We start from the raw sequence: 17803 nt of genomic DNA on the forward strand, positions 1-17803 counted from the left end.
TGCGCGGCCCCGCCGCCTGCGTCACTAGGAAGCGCGCGCCCGGGCCGCGGCCGCCGCCGCCGCCGCCGAATCCCCAACAAGGAGCGGAGCCCGAGGCCGCCGCCGCCGCCCGGCCGCCGCCGCCGCCCGCCACCCCCGCCCGCCTGCCGGCGCCCGCGCAGGCCCGGCCGCGGCTCAGGTAAGCGCCCGCCGCCCCCCCGCGGGGAGGCCTCTCGCTCCGCCGCGCGCCGCCGTCCAGTCAGGGGTCCCTGCGGAGCGTCAGGACGTTACGGCGGGGGGAGGGGAGCGGGGGAGGGGCGGCGGCGCGCGGCGGGCGTCACGGGCGTCACGGGTCCGCGTCAGGCGCGTCGGCGGCGGCGCGGCCTCCATCTTGCCGGAAGGCGGCGGGCGGCGGGCGCTAGGGTGGGCTTTGGGCGGGGGCCGCGTGGAGGGTCCCACGCGGATGCCCCGCCTTCTTGTGGGGGCCGCGTGGATCGCCCCGTTTCCGTGGGGGCCTCGTGGATACTCCCCTTCCCGTGGGGCTCGCGGGGATGCCGCCTCATCTCGTGGGGGCCGCGTGGATATCCCTCTCTCTCCTGGGCGCCGCGGGGATAACCCCCCCTTCCCATGAGGGACTCATGCATAACCCTCTACCTTTGGGGCCACGTTGATACGCCCCTTTCTGTGAGGGCCTTATGCCTGCAGACTCCTTGGTGAGAATCAGAACCACGTGAACCTCTTGGTGGGGGTCCACTGCCAGTCATGACCTGTTACATACTTGCCTAACTTTGTGATTTACTTAGTTTTCTTTCAGACAGCCAAGGTTATCTTTCTTTGCTAACACTTCAAATACAAATTTCAGTTACATAAGTCTTCTTTTTCTTCATTTTTAAAAAAAGCTGTACACAACAAGTATACAAGTTTATGAGTTACATGTACGCCTGTGAAACTACGATCTATGCCATTAAACTGTCAGTCACCAAAAATTTCCTGCTCTCATTATTACTTTGTGGTAGGAACGCTTAATTAGCAAAAATTGAAGTATACAATATTGTTAACTGTAGGCACTATGCAGTATCTCAGACCTCCAGGATTTACTCATTTTGCATATCTGAAGCTTCCTACTCTGACGAACGTGTCCTGGTCCCTCTCCGCCAAATGCTTGCAACCATCATTCCACACTCTGCTTCTCTTAAGTTTGACTGTTTTAGACTCCTCATGTAAGTGGTGGTTGTTGTTTAGTTACTAAGTTGTGTTGGATTCTTTTGTGACCCCATGGACTCAAGCCCTCCAGGCTCCTCTATCCATGGGATTTTCCAGGAAGTGGTATCATGCAGTGCTTTGTCCTGTGTCTGGCTTATTTCACTTAGAATAATGTCCTCCACATTCATCCATGTTGTCACAAATGGCAGAATTTCCTTTTTTTTTTTTTTAAAGGCTAAGTTATATTCCATTGTGTGTGTATACCAAACTTTTATCCATTCATCTGTCCATGGACATTGAGGTTACTCCCGTATCTTGACTGTTGTAAATAATGCTCCAGTGAACAAGGGGTGCAGGTGTGTCTCGGAGATCCTGATTTATGTTCTTTCACATATACACCCAGAAGTGGACTTGCTGATCATATGATAGTTCTGTTTTTAGTCTTTTGAGGAACCTGGTACTGTTTTCGTAGTGGCTGCACAATTTACATTCCCACCAACCATGCACAACCGAGTACAACAGTGTGCACCAGTCTGTTTAGGATAAAACCAAGTTGATTAAATAAATCCCCAGTGTAACAAGGTACATTAAGCAGACTGGTCAGAAATTACTTCTTTGTAGGAAGTATCTTAAGACTTTGGGAAGACATGCTGGACAGGAGAGAAACTTGCGCATACAGGTTGCTCACTTAAGAGCCTGATGCCGCCTGGCCAGTGTAACGCAGGGCGTGGTCAAGACTGGGCAGCTAGTGCTTGTGCCCCCCTCACCCCCCAGGAAGGCAGGGTGAGGAAGCCCAGATTCTCAAGGAAAAGCAGGGCTAGAGGGCCGCCTCCAGGAATGGCTGCGTCTGACATTCTTCAAGAGACACTGGAAATCTGGATTTCTAAAATGTGAAGCCTGTAAACTTTGAAAAAGTTGCAACTAATTAAATATTTTGAAACAAGGTGAGGATCAAAGAAATTGTGTCTGTGGGCCATTGCTGTGTGACCTAGGCCTTCTGCTACGTTTCTGGTCGTATTTTTATCAAAGGAAAGTATTTGATATTTTTGAAGACATGGAAAGCTAGATCTGAATCTAATGTACTAACTGTGCACTCACACATTTTTAATCTGTTTTTATATATTTATGCCCCAAAATGCTGTTTTAAAAATATTTCGTCATGTTTTCTTTACCTCAAAATTATTGGGAAAGAGGAATTTTGAGAACTTAATATAGTTGCCGTTGGAGAGGCAGAAATTCCAGTTTGTGGGTTTTCACTGTTTAGTGCTCTGTGCAGTTTTGAGATGTGGGTGTGGACAGCTGCTCTTGAAGGGTGGGCCCTTGCCTTTCTGCAGCTTTGGGGTCAAGTGTGGCTTTCTGGGCTTCTCAGGGCCTACCTGGTGAAAGCAGAGGTGCCTCCATGAGAGCCAAGTACCACAGAACAACATTACTTTCAGGGCAATTTTTTTTTTAACTTTTTATTGGGCTATAGCTGATTAACAAACAAGATTGTGTTAGTTTCAGGTGATAAGGGCGATTTTAAAGTGATTTTTTTTTTTTTTGAACCTCGTGACATGTGGGATCTTAATTCCCTGACCAGGGATCAAGACCAGGGATCGAACTCGTGCTGCCTGCAGTGGAAGTGTGGAGTCCTAACCAGTGGACCGCCAGGGAAGTCCCTGTATGTGTGAATTTCTGAGGAACTGCCAGACTGCTTTCCACAGGGGCGTCACCATTTTGCTGGTTTGCCACCAGTGCAGGATGCTTCCAGTCTCTCCACATCCTGACCACACTTACTTTCCGTTTGTTTTTAATAACCATCCTGATGGGTGCGAAGTGGTATCTCCTTGTGGTTTTCGTGTGCATTTCCCCAATGATTAAGGGTGGTGAGCATCTGTTCCGTGGCTAACAGGCTGTTTGCAGATTTCCTTCAGAGAAATGTCTCCTCCAAATGATACTTGGCCTGTGGTTCCGGTCGTTTTGTTGTCGTTGAGCTGCATCCTGGGTGTGAATCCCTCAGTGGACATGTGCTGTGTAGACACTGCCTTCCAGTGTGTAGGTCGCCTTTTCAGTCTCCCAGGAGTGTCCTTTGGTGCACAATAGTTTTTAACTTCAGTGGAGGCTAATTGATCTGTTTTTTGTTGCCTGTGCTTTTGGTGTCATATTCAAGAAATCATTGCTAGGGAATCCCATCGCAGTCCAGTGGTTAGGACTCTCTGCTCTCACTGCCAAATGCCTGGGTTCAGTCTCTGGTCAGGGAACTAAAATCCCACAAATTGTACCACTGCAGCCAAAAAGTAAAAAGAAAGAAAGAAATCATTACCAAATTTTGTGTCAGGAGGACTTTCCCCTCTGCTTTCTTCTGAGGGTTTTACAGAATAAGCTCTTATGTTTGGATCTTTGATCTGTCTTGTGTTAATTTTTGTCTGTGGTGTAAGCGAAGGTCCAGCCTCATTCTGTTGCCTGCAGAGGTCTGGTTTTCCCAGCTCCGTGCTTCGAAGAGGCTGTCTCTGCTCCCCATGGAATGTCTTTCTATGTTCATCTATTGAAGGTCATTTGAGTTGTTTCCAGTTTCTGACAGTCATGAATAAAGCTGTCGTAACATTGTATGAACACATTTTCCTTTCTCTGGAGCAGATACTTAGGAGTGGGTTTGGCCGGTCATGTAGGGGGAGTGTATTTAACTTTATGGAAACATCCAGACCCCTCTTAGTGTGGCTGCACCACACAGCTGTGTGTGAGAATTCCGGTTGCTTCACATCCTCTTGGTCTTTGTATCATCAGCTCTTCGTTGGTGCTTTTTAAGCTGTTCTAATAGGTGTGCAGTAGTATTCTTGTGGTTTTAGTTTGCATTTTCCTGTGGGTTAATGATGTCAAGCAGCTTTCTATGTGCTCATTTGGACTTCTCTTTTGCTGAAGTGTCTGTTCACATCTTCTGCCTACTTTTAAATTGTGTTGTTGTTGAGTTCGTTGGGTATTCTTCAGGCAAGATCTTTGTTGCATGTGATTTGCAAGTATTTTCTTCCACCTATAGCTTGTTTTTTTTTCATTTTCTACTGTCCTCTCTATTCATTCCATTGTAATGTACATACCTCATTTTGGGGGCAAGTTTATGTTCACAGCACAATTGAACAGGAACCCCCAGAGTTCCATATACCCACTCCCCAGCCTCCCTCCCTGTCAGCATCCTCACCAGAGCAGCACGTTTGTTGCAATCCACAAAGCCCAGGTGACTCATCATCGAGCAGAGTCTGTAGTTTACATTGGGGTCACTTTTGGTGTTGTATGTTGTATGTTTTATATTTTTAAATTAAGACTTAATTTTGGGGACTCCCCTAGTGGTCCAGTAGTTAAGAATCCATCTTGCAGTGCAAGCAACAGGTTCAGTACCTGGTTGGGGAACTAAGATCCCACCTGCCTCAGAGCAACTAAACCTGATGCTGCAACTAGAGAGTCTGTGTGTGGCAATGAAAGATCGTGCATGCCGCAGCTGAGACCTGACACAGCTAAATACATAAGTAAAAAGAACTGAAGGGGAAAACTGTTTGTTGAGTTTTACTAGATATTTACCACACGGGTTGCCTTCCTCCATTCCTAAAGCTTCAGGCTTCCCTCTGCTGTGATCTCTGTCTGTCCCAAGGACCCTGTTAACACTGCTTTTAGAGCAGATCTGCTTGTGGCCAGTTGTCTTAAGTTTCCTTTATCTGAAAGTGTCTCTATTGTGCCTTTGTTTCTGAAGAATCTTCTCCCTGTCGCAGAATCCGGGCCTGAGGCTCTTTCCTTTCAGCATGTTGAGGAAGTCCCTGCTTCTGGTTCTGTGGTTCTGGGGAGTGTCCCGAAGGCCTTTAGGTTGCTGTTCTCATGTGGGAAATACGTACCTTTTTATCTGCTGTTTTTGTAACATTCTTACTTTGTCATCCATTTTCAGCAATTTGATTATGCTTTCGGCATAGATTTCTTTGAGTTTATTCTACTTGAAGTTTGTTGGACTTCTTGAGTGTGTAAGTTTATATTTTTCACTACCCTTGGGAAGTGTTCAGCTGTTATTTCTTCCGACTTGTTTTTCAGCACCACACAGTCCTCTTTCCTCTGGGACTCCAGTGATACAGATGGCCAACTTCTTTTGTTTTGCATTCCCAGAAGCCCTGTTCATTTTGTTTTCCATCTTCTCTCTGTTGTTCACATTAGATCTTTTGTACTGCTCTGTATTTTCATTGCTGTGTCTCTTTCCTCTCTCATCTCCATTCTGATACTGAGCCCACAAGGTGGGTTTCTATTTGTTATTATATATTTTTATTTTCAATTTTCCACTTGGCTGTGACTTTGGTTCCTGTGCCGACCCGGTCAGGGATAGCAGGCTCCACTCATGGAATAGGAGCACCCACAGCTCAGGCCACTGGGGGTTCCATTGGTCACCTCGGACTGGGCTTCTTTGGATTATTTTTGCCCTCATATTGGTCAGACTTTCCTGCTTCTTTGTGTGGTAGATAATTCTGGATCATCATCTGGATCCTTTGAATATTGTGAGACCCTGTAGAGGATGGAGCATTTTGTTACAGCAAGAAGTGGACCTGGGCTACGGGTCTGAGCCCCTCCTGTGGGCGGATGTGGTCTTGAGTCAGCTCAGCCTTCAGCCTGTGCCAGGGTGTCTGTCCTTCAGTGCCATCCGAGGCTGGTCTGAGACCTATGGAGTGGTCGACCCTGGAGGTTAGTCCTTGAAAGCTTTAGCTGACCATTTCGGGCTAGGTCCGCACATGGACAGGTGAGGAGTGACTGGGGCCTTCACACATGGCTGGGGTCAGGCCCTTTCCACCTCCCCACTCTCTGCAGTCTCTTGCACGCTCCAATCCCCAGAGCCGCCTTTCTTGTGCTCTGGCTAAAAGCCGGGTCTCTGACGTGTCCCCTGTGCTGTAACACCTCAGTACCTGGCCTGCCCTGAGCCAAGCATCAGAAGGTGGAGAGCAGCGGAGCAGTGAGTTGCCTCCAGGTCCCCGAAGTTTTCAGTGCCTGCCTGACTGCGACCATTATAGAGATTAGAGGGCTGGAGCCCACCGGAGGGCAAAGAGGCAAAGACAAAAATAACACCAGGGAGGGTCTCCCAGACCAGAGACGGGGTCTCCAAGGGCTTTCTGTGCGAAGCCCTAGATTCTGACAGGACCCACCTCCAGAGGCATCCACCTGTATCCTGGCTCCTCCCCAGCGCCCAAGTGTGACCACGGGGCTTTTGGGCCTGGTGCAGCTCCACGGTTCTGCCGGGACTTCCGCCCTGTGCTCACTCCACTGTCAGAAGGTAGCAAGGTCCCCATGCAGACCCTGTGCCTGCCCTGTTGCCCTGCAGGCCCGGGGCCCTGGCGTCTCCTGTCCACTGAGCCATGGCCACCCCCGATGTGAGTGTCCACATGGAGGAGGTGGTGGTGGTGACGACACCTGACACGGCGGCGGACGGCAGTGGTGTGGAGGAGGTGAAGACTGTGCTGGTCACTACCAACCTCGCCCCACACGGGTGAGGATGGGCTCGGGGGGGCGGTGGCGGAGGGGCTCAGGTGAGCTGAGGGCTTTGTCTCTTCTCCCGCTGCCGAGGTCATGGCTTCGTGTCCCCAAATGCACGGTAAGTTCTCCTCTGAAGGATCAGGCCAGCTGGGAACCAGGTTTTCTAGGTGAAGTGAGGAGAGATGTGTGTGGGGTCAGCAGCACCATGACCTCTGGCTGGACTGGAAAGTGGAGCAGAAACGGTAGTGGAGCGTGGGGCTGGCTATTGCAGAGGTGCTGATGTCCCCTCTATCTCCTTCCTTTTTGTCCCCAGCGGTGACCTGACAGAGGACAACATGGAGACGGAAAATGCCGCGGCGGCTGCTGCAGCCGCATTCACGGCATCCTCGCAGCTCAAGGAGGCCGTGTTAGGTAGGGAGCCTGCCTTCTGGCAGTGGCGCCCGCAGGCCGCTCCAGAAGTGGTTTTGCCTGAGGGGACTGTCCTCCCTTCAGTAAGGGGGAAAAGGTTCCCGAGGCCCTCCTGAGGCTCCTCTCCAGAGGTGGGCCTGAGGCACCACGGAGGCCCTGGCTCCAGGGTCCGCAGGTGTGGTGTTGGCCCATGGCTAGCAGGGAGAGCTCGGTTTGCGGTCCTGGTTAGTGTAGCTGCCTGTGATCGGCAATGCAGTCTCTTACCACCTTTGCCCTTTTTCTGTAACCTAACATTAAAGGCCTCAGAGTTCTTCCAAATGTTAAGAATAGGTTTCTCTATAAGGGTGTGGGTGAAGTTTTATTTCCATCAGTTGGTCTTTACTTTGGGCCAAGGAGAAATGCCATCTGCCCACCTTGGTCTTGTCTCAGTCTCTCCTGGATTCTGATTTCTCTTTCAAGGTAGTTAACCTTGTGCTTTTGCAGGAAATGCTTTGGAGAAGTTGTAACTGATTTTCTGTGTTGCCCCTTTCCCTGTCAACACACCTGGTGAGAAGTGAAGATGGCTGAAGAGGAGGAGAGCCTGGAGGCGGAGATCGTGTACCCCATCACCTGTGGGGACAGCAGGGCCAACCTGATCTGGAGGAAGTTTGTGTGCCCCGGCATAAATGTGAAGTGTGTGCAGGTGAGAGTTCCTGTGCAGCCAGGCCGCAGGGAGGGGCTCCCAGGGCCACAGCTGCGAAGCAGACAAAAGGAGACCCCAATGGCAGGGGTGTGACCTTGATGGGGAGTTCAGGAGGCAGAAATCCCATGCTTGGGAGAGCAGAGGAAAAGGAGGCTTCAGGGACAAACAGGATATCACCAGGGCATGAGAGAGCCTCAGGGCAGTGAGTTCCATTCCTGGAGCGACTCTGTCGGGCAGTTTAAACAAGGGGGCTGCTTTGCAAAGACTCATTAGCAGCCGTGGGTAAGGTGGAGAGGAGAGAGGTCTGCTTTTCCTGCAGCATGGTAGCTTAGGTACCCACTCACCTTATGCTGAAAACAGCTAAAAATGCCACTTATTTTCATGAGGCATCTTCTAGATGCCTCCTTAAGCTGGCAAAAGAGGAGGAAGTATGCCCGGGGCCTGGGTAAAGGTGGATTGTAGAGGGCAGCTAACTTTTGCCTGACACTGTTTCTCAGCCTGTGGGCAGGAGATGAGGAGCCGAAGCCCAGGGCTCCCAGTTGGGGTGTGTTGTTGGGGTAGTGATTGTCCCTGTGATGCTGCTACTTGCAGAGGTCTCCACCCTCAATGTTGGGGGCTAGAAAACATGCTGATCACATCCTCCCAGCCCCCCTACCCCCAGGACAAGGAAAACACCCCTCCCACATCAGGACTAGGTGGAGTAGGGACCCTCCTGAGGAGTCACATGTGGCCTGTACAGTGTGAATACCTTTAGCTAAGAGTTTAGTTGTCAGATGGTTCCTGGCTCACGGCTCCCCCAGGAATCTGACAAAATGAGAAATCCTTTTTCAAAGAACTCACCTTTATCTCAGGTTTCAAGTAACTTTGACAGACAAATTTCCAAAAAAAGGAGCAGCTCACAGTAACCCATAACCCTGAGCACACAAGGAAACGAAGCACCTGAGTGAGTGCATACAGAAACCACAGACAGCAAAATAAGGCCCACAAATACTACAGGTTGGAATTCTGAGACACGAAATATAAAATAATTATGTTTAATTTATGTTTAATTACTTCAAGAAATGAAAAAGAGACACAAACATGAATAAAGCATAAGCAGATATGAAAAAAACTAGAAATGAAAAACAGAATTAAAATCAAACACTAAGTGGGTGGATTTACAGCTGATTAGACACAGTTGAAGAGATAATTAGCGAACAGGAAGACAAAAGTGAAGAAGTTATGGAGACAACTACCTAGCGAAATGTCGCAAGGGAAAATGGAAACACAAGAAAGTCTAACGTATCTATCTGGCTTCTGAGAGGAGAGAGGGTCTGAGAACTTTTATAACAAAGGAAAGATAGCCACCCGCAGTTCAAGAAACTTAACACACCCCAAACTGAACAAATGCGTTCAAACTTTCACATTTCAAAATCTACAGTAAGTGCCAGTGCAAGCGACCTTCCACTGGCTCTGGGACATTTTAGCATCAGAATAATGAATGATGGTCATGGATTACAATTCAAGTAAAAATAAGAATCTATCCGCCCATATTTATTGCAGTATATTTCATGTCATTTATTTACATCAAACAAGGAAGAGTTAAAACTCTTATGCCAACTAGCAAACATAGATGGGGTGCTGAGTCAGAGCGCCATGAGGAGGTGCTGCATCTACTCGGGGAAGCTGGTCTCCAAGTACCCCCATCACTAAGGTGCTGCTTACAGAGGGTGAAGCCTGCAGATTGCCCACTAAATGAGTGGTGATGTTTGGGTGTCAGTGTTGGGCCAGTCTCCGCCACAGCCTCCTGATGGAATGGGCAGGAGTTCTGTGGCATTTCCTGACACAAACGCACAACCTGGCTCTGCTCAGGAAGACATCAGACAGACACAAACTGAGGGACGGTATCTTTGTCTGCAGAAACACAGACCTGCATGCTTCACAGATGTTGAGGTCAGGAAGCCATGGTCAGTCTGAGATGCTCCTCTAGGTTAAGGAGAGGAGAGACAGGGCAGTCAGTACAGTCGGATGGGTGTGAATGGGACCAGTTAGCCCACCCTGAGTGTGGAGCACACCTGCCCAACCAGGAGAGGAGAACCTGGTTCCTCAGAGGGAGGCGGGACAGAGAGGGGTGGCAGGATGTAAGGGAGAGGCAGGCCATCAGGTGGTGCTGCAGTGTCAGGTGGGGGCAGGGCCAGAGAAGGCATCACGTAGTGGGGGGGCACTTTGGGTCCAGCATGGACTTCCTATGCTTGGGGAGTGGCCAGAGAGGACGCTGACTATCCCTGCCTTCCTGGAATCAGAGGCGGCTCCCAACCAACCAAGGCAAGGGAGAGAGTGGCTTCCTGGTTTGGAAGGACAGTGTGCAGGCTCAGAAAGTCAGGACAGTCACTTCCATCAAGAGGGCTTCCCAGGCTGGTCGCAGGCAGCCTTGGAGAAGGCCACCTTGCAATAGAGAGTCATACACATTTTTTGTTTTCCCGGCACATATAAAAATTATGTTTACACTGCACCGTGCTCTGTTAGTGGTGTCATAGTATTGTGTCTAAAAACAATCTACATGCCTTTGGCTTTATTGCTAAAAAATGGTAACCATCATCTGAGCTCTCGGAGTCGTGGTAGTAGCATTGAAGATCACTGATCACAGATCACCGTAACTAATGAAAAAGTTTGAAATATTACGAGAATTACCAGAATGTGACACGAGAGACCCGATTGAGCAACTGCTGTTGAAAAACAGCACTGATAGCCTTGCTCAAAACAGGGTGATGGCAAGCCTTCAATTTGTAGCATATGTACTCTTTGTGGAGCGTGACAGAGCTGGTGTGGCTTGTATGTGAGCTGAGGCAGTTTTCCTCCAGTGGCAGGGTAACCTGAGCCCAACCCAACACAGACTGCAGGGCACCTCAGGGCAGCTGCCCCAGGAGGGGAGGCCCTGGGGAGGGGAGGCCTTGGGGCATCTGGCACCCTGGCCAGGTCCAGCCATGTGTCCAGGCTACGTTGGAGCTTTTGTTTCTGCCTCTCCTGCGACTGTGACACATCCATCCCCCCTGCTTGTGCTCTAAGTAAATGCGGTTGTGTGTTGGTTCTTTGGTTCCAGTGCATGGTTGTTCTACAAGACTGAGTTGGATGCTTCACCTTCTCAGGCCACATTTGGGTGAAACTAGCAGACGCGTGAGGAGGGAGGGCAGTTCCCTGGCTTGAATTAGGCATGTGCTCCTATGCCGTGAAGGGTGCTGTTAGGGCTGGGCCAGGCGGGCTGAAGGGGTGTTCACAGCTGACCCTGTGACTGTGTCTCTTGTTACTTGATGGGCTGTATGTGGATGTTACTTGTGGAATAAGTTACGCACAAGAAAGTTCACTGCTTACTGTCCGGAGGGAGAGAGCGCCCTGCGTTTCCGAGTGGGGTGGGCTCCCCGGGTCCCAGGCACTGGGTATGTGGTTGAGGGAGAGCACCAAGCACCCAGCTCCCTCCCTGCTGGGGGCAGCACCTGACCACCCGCTGGAGCAGGACAGGGCCAGTACCTCACTCAGGCCTTGCAGCTCAAGGATCAGGCTTGGCTCAGCTGGTGGTTCTTCCTCCCCCTTCAGTCAAGATTGCCAGTGGCTAAATCCTGAATGTCCACCTCCACAGTGGCTGCCCTGCCATCCACCTGCTTTCCCAGGCTGGCCCTGGACAGAGGGTCAGGCAGAAGAGAAGGGCATCGGGGAGGCTCCGTCTTGACCCTGCTCTGCTCTTCTGTCCACAGTACGATGAGCACGTCATCAGCCCCAAGGAGTTTGTGCACCTGGCCGGCAAGTCCACCCTGAAGGACTGGAAGCGAGCCATCCGAATGAACGGCATCATGCTTAGGTGGGTGGGGCAGAGGGGGCGGGGCCTGCACGGGACTGGCCAGGGACCCTCTGTCAGGGAGTACTGTGGCCACTCTCGAAGAGGGCCAGCCCTTGGTGCTGACTGAAGTCTCCAGGATAGCTGCCTCCCTCTGGGTACCAGCCGCTGTGGTCACACTCCTCGTGGACAGAGCCACACCCAGGCATTCCCACGCCGCTTTGAGAGTGGTGCTGGGGTGGAGGACAGGCAGGCCCTGAGCCTCTGCAGCCTTGTCACCCTGTGTGATTCCCATCCTCCTCCGTGCAGGAAGATCATGGACTCTGGGGAGCTGGACTTCTATCAGCATGACAGGGTCTGTTCCAACACCTGCCGCAGCACCAAGATCGACCTCTCTGGGGCGCGCGCGTCCCTGGGCAGCCCCACGCCCACCGAATACATTCCACTCACGCCGGCCACTGCTGACGGTAGGTACCACGTGCTGGGCCCCCTCTGCTGCTGGCTGCTTCCGTGGGGCCTCCAGTCAACTCGGCTGTCCCTTCTGGGCCCCAGTGGTTTGCACCCACCTCCTTCCTCACTGAGGAAATCTAGCTGAATTGCTGTTCTACCCACAGGGAAGGCTGAAGGACTTTATTTTCTTAAGCTATTCTTATTATAAAATACAATGATTCATAGGTGGAGAAGAGCATGAAGATTAACAGGGCCAGTGTCCAGTGCCCACCTCCAGCTTTGCCCGTTTTGGGGAGCACCCTCTGCCCTTGCCCTGGAGCCTCTCCCCTCAGCACCGATCTGGGCTTGTGTGTGCTCCCCGCCACTTGAGTTGCTCATGTGTTTATAGTGCTCTAACTGGTAGAAGGCCTTGGTGTTCCCTGGGATTATTTCCAGATGTTTGAGCATAGAGATTCTTTTTAAAACAAGTTGGAATGAAATCAGGTCCCAGTTTCCCTGTTCACGTTACCTAGTGATAACTTGGTGGTGCTGCCTTTCCCAAGATGGGAATTGGGTTGTCCCTCAGCTGTTGCTCCACTGGTCACTCTGGGCCTGCTGCCGTGTGTCAGGGACTGTCTTCATGGCTGACCAGACAGTGGTTGGTCGAGGGGCCTTGTCCTGTACTTGGGAAGCTGGAGGGGAGGCTGGGGGGCAAAGAGAACTCCTGGGGTTCACCCTGAATAAGTCGCTGCACCCTGCCTGCCCAGATTGGCAACCGGCTTAATTGGGGAGTCCTCTGGGAGATCCAGGAACGTGCAGGCTGCCGGCAGTTGGGGCTGGCCCTTGTTGACTCTCCTCATCCATTGGTCACTGTTTGCAGTTATTGGGTTATGGCCTGGCCCTGGGACAGCATGACACAGTGTGAGAGGGGCTGGGTCATGGCAAGGCCCCCGCCCTCAGGAGACACAGGGGGACACCATTCCTGGTGGGCCAGTGGCTTCTGTGGGAACAGGACCTCCTCTGGATGATTGGGTTCACACTTTCTTCTCTGCTTTGTAAAATGTGACCGCAGTGGCTGATCTCTAAGAAGGCTCTGAACACTGAGCCTCCAGTCAGAGTGCCATGTCCGGTAAAGGCCACATGGGGTTTGGGATTTAGCTCTTAGAATTCTGTTGTCTCTAGATGGTTTGGACAATCTGTTGCTTTACTTAAACTTATCTCCATGGTGATTTCTTCAGCCAGAGTCCTCAGAACACCAGAGTCACCTATTGTGTAGTTAAAGGTTCTGTATCAGTCCAGACTGTGAAAAAGCTATTTCAAGCATCTGACATTCCCCAGCCCGATGTCTTTGTCAGATATGGAGGAAGCTGTCATGAGGTCAGAAAGCTCACCCAGAAGTTAGGATGCTGGGCTTGTTCCTAAGCCCCAAATGGCCAGATCCAGACTGTGTCCAGGACTCTGAAGACACTAGAGACAGAGGTGAACCAGCCTGGGTGGCTTACACCTCTCAAAGTCCCACCTCTTCTGATTTGCAAGAAGGAAATGTGGCAGGTGTTGAGACAGATGATGGTGTCAATGAGACAGAGACTTGAGGGGCTCCTGAGAACAAGTCAGGCAGGAAGGCTGGCCTGTGGCCCCTGGCCGGCAGGCATGAAGACTTCATAACTGACAAGGACAGCAGAGTATTGTGGACATGGGGGCAGCTTTGAGAAGACATTTTCTAGCTCCTTCTTTGTCCATGTTTAGCAGTGAATGTATAATGTGTGGATCCTCTGTTGTGCTTATGCACGTTGATTAATTTTTTGCAAATGGAGGGTATGGGGGGGTACTGTGGTGCGTGGGGTGCTGGCCTGTTGCCGGCAAGGCTCACCAAGCTCGTCTTGGTTGCAGTGAATGGGGCTCCTGCGACCATCACCATCGAGACCTGCGAGGACCCAGGGGACTGGACCACAGCCGTTGGAGGTGCGGGCCTCCCTGGGCTTCTTGCTGTGGGGGTGGGGCTCCCACCTGCTGCTGGCTTCGCCCCGGGGACTTGTGGGCTGTAGGGCATTGTCTTGGTGGACGCACAGGGCTGACCCACTGGACTCCTACTTGTGGTTGGAGTTGGGGGGACACTCACATGGCTCCCCCAGAGCCATGTTCTCCTGGCAGTTCTTTGCTCCTCCCTGTGAAAGAACCAGTGGGGCTGCCTGTGCAGGACTCCCCATCTCTGAGCCCCTCCTTCCATCTCAGATGACACGTTCGCCTTCTGGCGGGGGCTGAAGGACGCAGGCCTGCTGGATGAGGTCATACAGGAGTTCCACCAGGAGCTGGTGGAGACCATGAAGGGCCTGCAGCAGCGGGTTCAGGACCCACCCCTGCAGCTCCGAGGTGAGCCGTCCGTCTGCCCTGGTCTATGGGCCCCAAGGCCTCTTCCAGCTCGACGTGGTTGGGGGTGGCCTCAGGATGCCGGTGAGTGTAGCCTGCTTCTTCCAGCTCTGAGCTGGCCCAGCAGCATCGGCAGGGGTGGGCAGTTAGCCTGCTCTCTCTGGATCCCTCTTTGCTGCTGGGAGGAATCCGAGCCCTAGAATCAGGACCTGCTGCGCCTGGTCCCACACCTCAGCAGGTGGTATGGAATGCCCCAGATCTGCTATGGGCCATTCTCACTGTTTGCCTGTGCTGCCCGTGTAGACGCTGTCCTCCTCAACAACATCGTACAGAACTTCGGCATGTTGGACCTGGTGAAGAAGGTGCTGGCCAGCCACAAGTGTCAGATGGACCGTTCTCGGGAGCAGTATGCCCGCGACCTGGCAGGTACACTGGCCTTGGGTGTGCGGAGGCAGGCACGGGGTGAGTGACACTGAGACGGCCCCAGCCAGATCTCCCCAAGATTCACCCTTGACCCCATGCTTTGCCTGTGAGGTGGCGCCTTCCCAGGAGGTGCCTGTTGGTGTGTGTGAGGCAGGCTGGTTCTGTAACCAAGCAGCTTGCCTGCAAACGTTAGCGTGAGCAGAGTGCGTGACAGAACAGGGAAGGCTGCCCCAGTTGGGCGGCTCGAGCCAGCTGCTCTCTGCTGCTTCCTCAGAGCAGTGGGTCCCTGTCAGAGAAGGCCCTGCAGACAGTGTCCCCACAAGCATGCAAGGTCAGGCCCCAGGCCAGTGCAGGCCCTCGTCTAGCTGTGGTGGGTGGTCTGACGCCCTGTGCCTGCCCTGCAGCCCTGGAGCAGCAGTGTGACGAGCACCGCCGGCGGGCCAAGGAGCTCAAGCACAAGTCACAACACCTCAGCAACGTGCTCATGACGCTCACGCCAGTCTCCCTGCCGCCCCCTGTGAAGCGGCCGCGGCTCGCAAGGGCCACGTCCGGGCCGGCCGCCATTGCCTCGCAGGTGCTCGCCCAGTCTGCCCAGATCGCCCTGACCCCTGGTGTGCCCGTCTCCCAGCTCACCAGCGTGCCACTGGGCAAAGTGGTGTCCACCCTGCCCTCCCCTGTGCTGGGCAAGGCTGCGCCCCAGGCCGCTCCAGCCAGCTCCCCTGCCTCGCCGTTGCTTGGTGGCTACACAGTGCTGGCCTCCTCTGGCACCACCTTCCCCAACACGGTGGAGATCCACCCGGACGCATCCAGCCTCACGGTCCTGAGCACGGCCGCCATGCAGGACGGCAGCACTGTGGTCAAGGTGGTGAGCCCACTGCAGCTGCTCACCCTGCCCGGCCTGGGCCCCACCCTGCAGAACGTGGCCCAGGTGTCGCCCGGGGGCAGCACCATCGTGACGGTGCCCACAGGGACTGTCGAGAGTGCTGTGGCTGCCCCGGGACCTGAGGAGCACACAGCCACCATTGAGGTGGCAGCCATGGCGGAGGGCCATGAGCACAAGTAGCAGCCAATGGAAGGTGAGGCCCCACCTGGGCACTGGGCTAGCCGCCTCTCCTCAGGCTGTGGGGGCACAGCGCCGGTCGGTGCCCACGGGCCACGCGGGGCTGCTGAACCAAAGAGAGGAAACGCCAAAACAGACAGACAGGAGAGGAGAGGCGAGGGACGTGGCAGCAGCCTGGGACGTGGGGCTCTGAGCTCTGAACCTCCTCCCCTGTTTTCTTGGGAAATATATTTTTCCATCTGTTGCTTATTAATACTGTTTACACGTGGGGCCTTGGTGAGGAGCCAGGTGGGGGGCCGGGGGCCCAGTGCAGCTGGCGGCAGAGGCAGGGCAGGGGCAGGGCCTCAGCCCGTAGCTGGGGAGCCCGTTACTAACACGTGTCTTGGGAACTGTCCCCAAGCGTGGAAACCCATGGATCCTATGGATTTGGTTTCTTCCCACAGTTTTCTGTAGGTTTAGTGTGGCCAGCACTCTGCTCTCCCGTCTCTGGCATAAGCATCAGTGGTGCTGCAGGTCTGCACGTGGCTCAGGGGGGCTCCAGGGCACCCGGGGATCAGGGTGCAGGCCCTGGGACACCCACCTGGCCAGAGGGACCCAGGGGTCCAAGCAGCACAGGCCAGAACACCCCTCACCCCTGCCCACAGATGCTCAGGGGCCATTGCACATGCTCTGTGGGTGTTTCTAAGTGAACCCCTTAGTAGGCTCCAACAAAGAGTCAGGTTTATCGTGTTTTCAACCTAAATGAGGCAGAGTGCCTGGGCTCCCCAATCTGCTCTGGGTTCAGGAGTGTCTTGTACACAGAGACAGTTGGGACGGCCCCAGGGGCAAGAGGCGGGTGTGCCCTGTGGCTTTTCCTGGAGAGGGCACATGGAGAGAATGACCAGGGCCCATGGAGGGGTCACTCCACGTCCAGTGGGGACACGCCTCGGTTCGGGGCTCATGGTCTCGTGTTCAACTCCGGGCTCAGCTCCATGCTGGTTGGGCTCCCCTGGAGGTGGGCTGCACCCCACTGGCTAACACTGGTGCCCCAAGGTGTTTGGGACCAGCATGGGTGAGGTGGCACCCAGGTGCTCATGGGGAGGGTGTCTGTGGGCTGGCCGCCCATCTGCTTTTCGGGTCTTGGACTTGGAAAGACCAGGGAGGGGCCGCTCTGCAGGCTTTGAGCCACTGCAGTGGGGGATACCCACGGCCACCCTGGGCCTCCTGTCCATCTGACACCTGCGGAGACCCAGAGAGAAGCCTCTGCCCGCCTTGCACTTTGAAGGGAACTGGGCTCCGTCCATCCGTCCTTCCGTCCATCAGGTCCCCTGGACCCACCTCAGCGCCCTCACTGAGGCTGTTTTGTTTCTGTCTTGTCTGGTCGGCTGCCGTTTCGGGCATGCTTGGTTTCAGCGCAGTGTCACTTCCTTGTTACACGTTCCTCTTCCAGGCGCGTCTCTGATACACATGCAGTTGAGCCTGTGGATGGGGCGCCCCAGCCAGTCCTGCATCCGGCTCAGATCATATCAGAACATGTTGCTAGTGAAACTGGGCATCTTGTGCTTGGAACCTTGACCATTCAGACCTGCTACGCCCTGGAAAGCTGCCTCTGCCCGCTGGCCACGGGGCACTGGGTGGGAAGTTCTTTTCAGAGCCATATAGACAGAACCGTGTTGGCTGCTCCCAGACACGGTGCCTGGGGGCCGAGCTCCAGGTGTGGGGAGGGGCCCACTGTCCTCCAGGAACCTTCAGCCTGGTGTGGGGATTGGGCCATCTTGCTGTCAGCGCCCCACCCTTCCCCCCACCAGGCATGTGGGGGCTGTCTTAGGCTTGGGCTCCAGGAGGCAGGATTGGATCTGGGGAGCTTGGAGGCAGCCTGGGCAAGAGACACCTCTGAGTTCTACTTTGTACGTTGTTTTGCAAGTATCTGGTTGGTACTTTGATTTCAAATAAAAACATTTTTCATAACCTGTGTCTGTGTCTTGTGATGAAGGGC

General features: G+C 53.5%; 1 protein-coding gene and 1 long non-coding RNA gene across 10 annotated transcripts; one reads left to right on the forward strand and one right to left on the reverse strand.

Moving 5' to 3' along the window:
* The first annotated feature begins 20 nt into the window (after nt 1-20).
* Nucleotides 21-17775, forward strand: GMEB2 (glucocorticoid modulatory element binding protein 2). 9 transcript variants are annotated; one of them, XM_081557535.1, is made up of 11 exons: nt 21-178; nt 6500-6664; nt 6965-7062; nt 7543-7741; nt 11470-11573; nt 11859-12016; nt 13869-13940; nt 14211-14348; nt 14649-14771; nt 15173-15844; nt 17258-17775. In XM_081557535.1, exons 4-10 carry the CDS (start codon nt 7619-7621, stop codon nt 15829-15831), a joined length of 1377 nt encoding a protein of 458 aa, XP_081413661.1. In that variant the 5' UTR covers nt 21-178; nt 6500-6664; nt 6965-7062; nt 7543-7618; the 3' UTR covers nt 15832-15844; nt 17258-17775. The 9 variants fall into 9 exon arrangements, with proteins under 9 accessions (XP_081413661.1, XP_081413657.1, XP_081413662.1 ...); XM_081557531.1 differs by having other exon boundaries at nt 7614-7741; XM_081557536.1 differs by having other exon boundaries at nt 7619-7741.
* Nucleotides 9274-14143, reverse strand: LOC145532470 (uncharacterized). Its single transcript, XR_014073283.1, has 2 exons — nt 11246-14143; nt 9274-9706 (listed from the first exon to the last, which is right to left on the reverse strand). It is a non-coding gene; the product is annotated as an uncharacterized LOC145532470 (long non-coding RNA).
* Nucleotides 17776-17803: the final 28 nt, after the last annotated feature.

The sequence above is a fragment of the Giraffa tippelskirchi genome, chromosome 13, assembly GCF_054371585.1.
Source record: "Giraffa tippelskirchi isolate mGirTip1 chromosome 13, T2T-mGirTip1v1.2.pri, whole genome shotgun sequence".
Classification (NCBI taxonomy): Eukaryota; Metazoa; Chordata; class Mammalia; order Artiodactyla; family Giraffidae; genus Giraffa; species Giraffa tippelskirchi.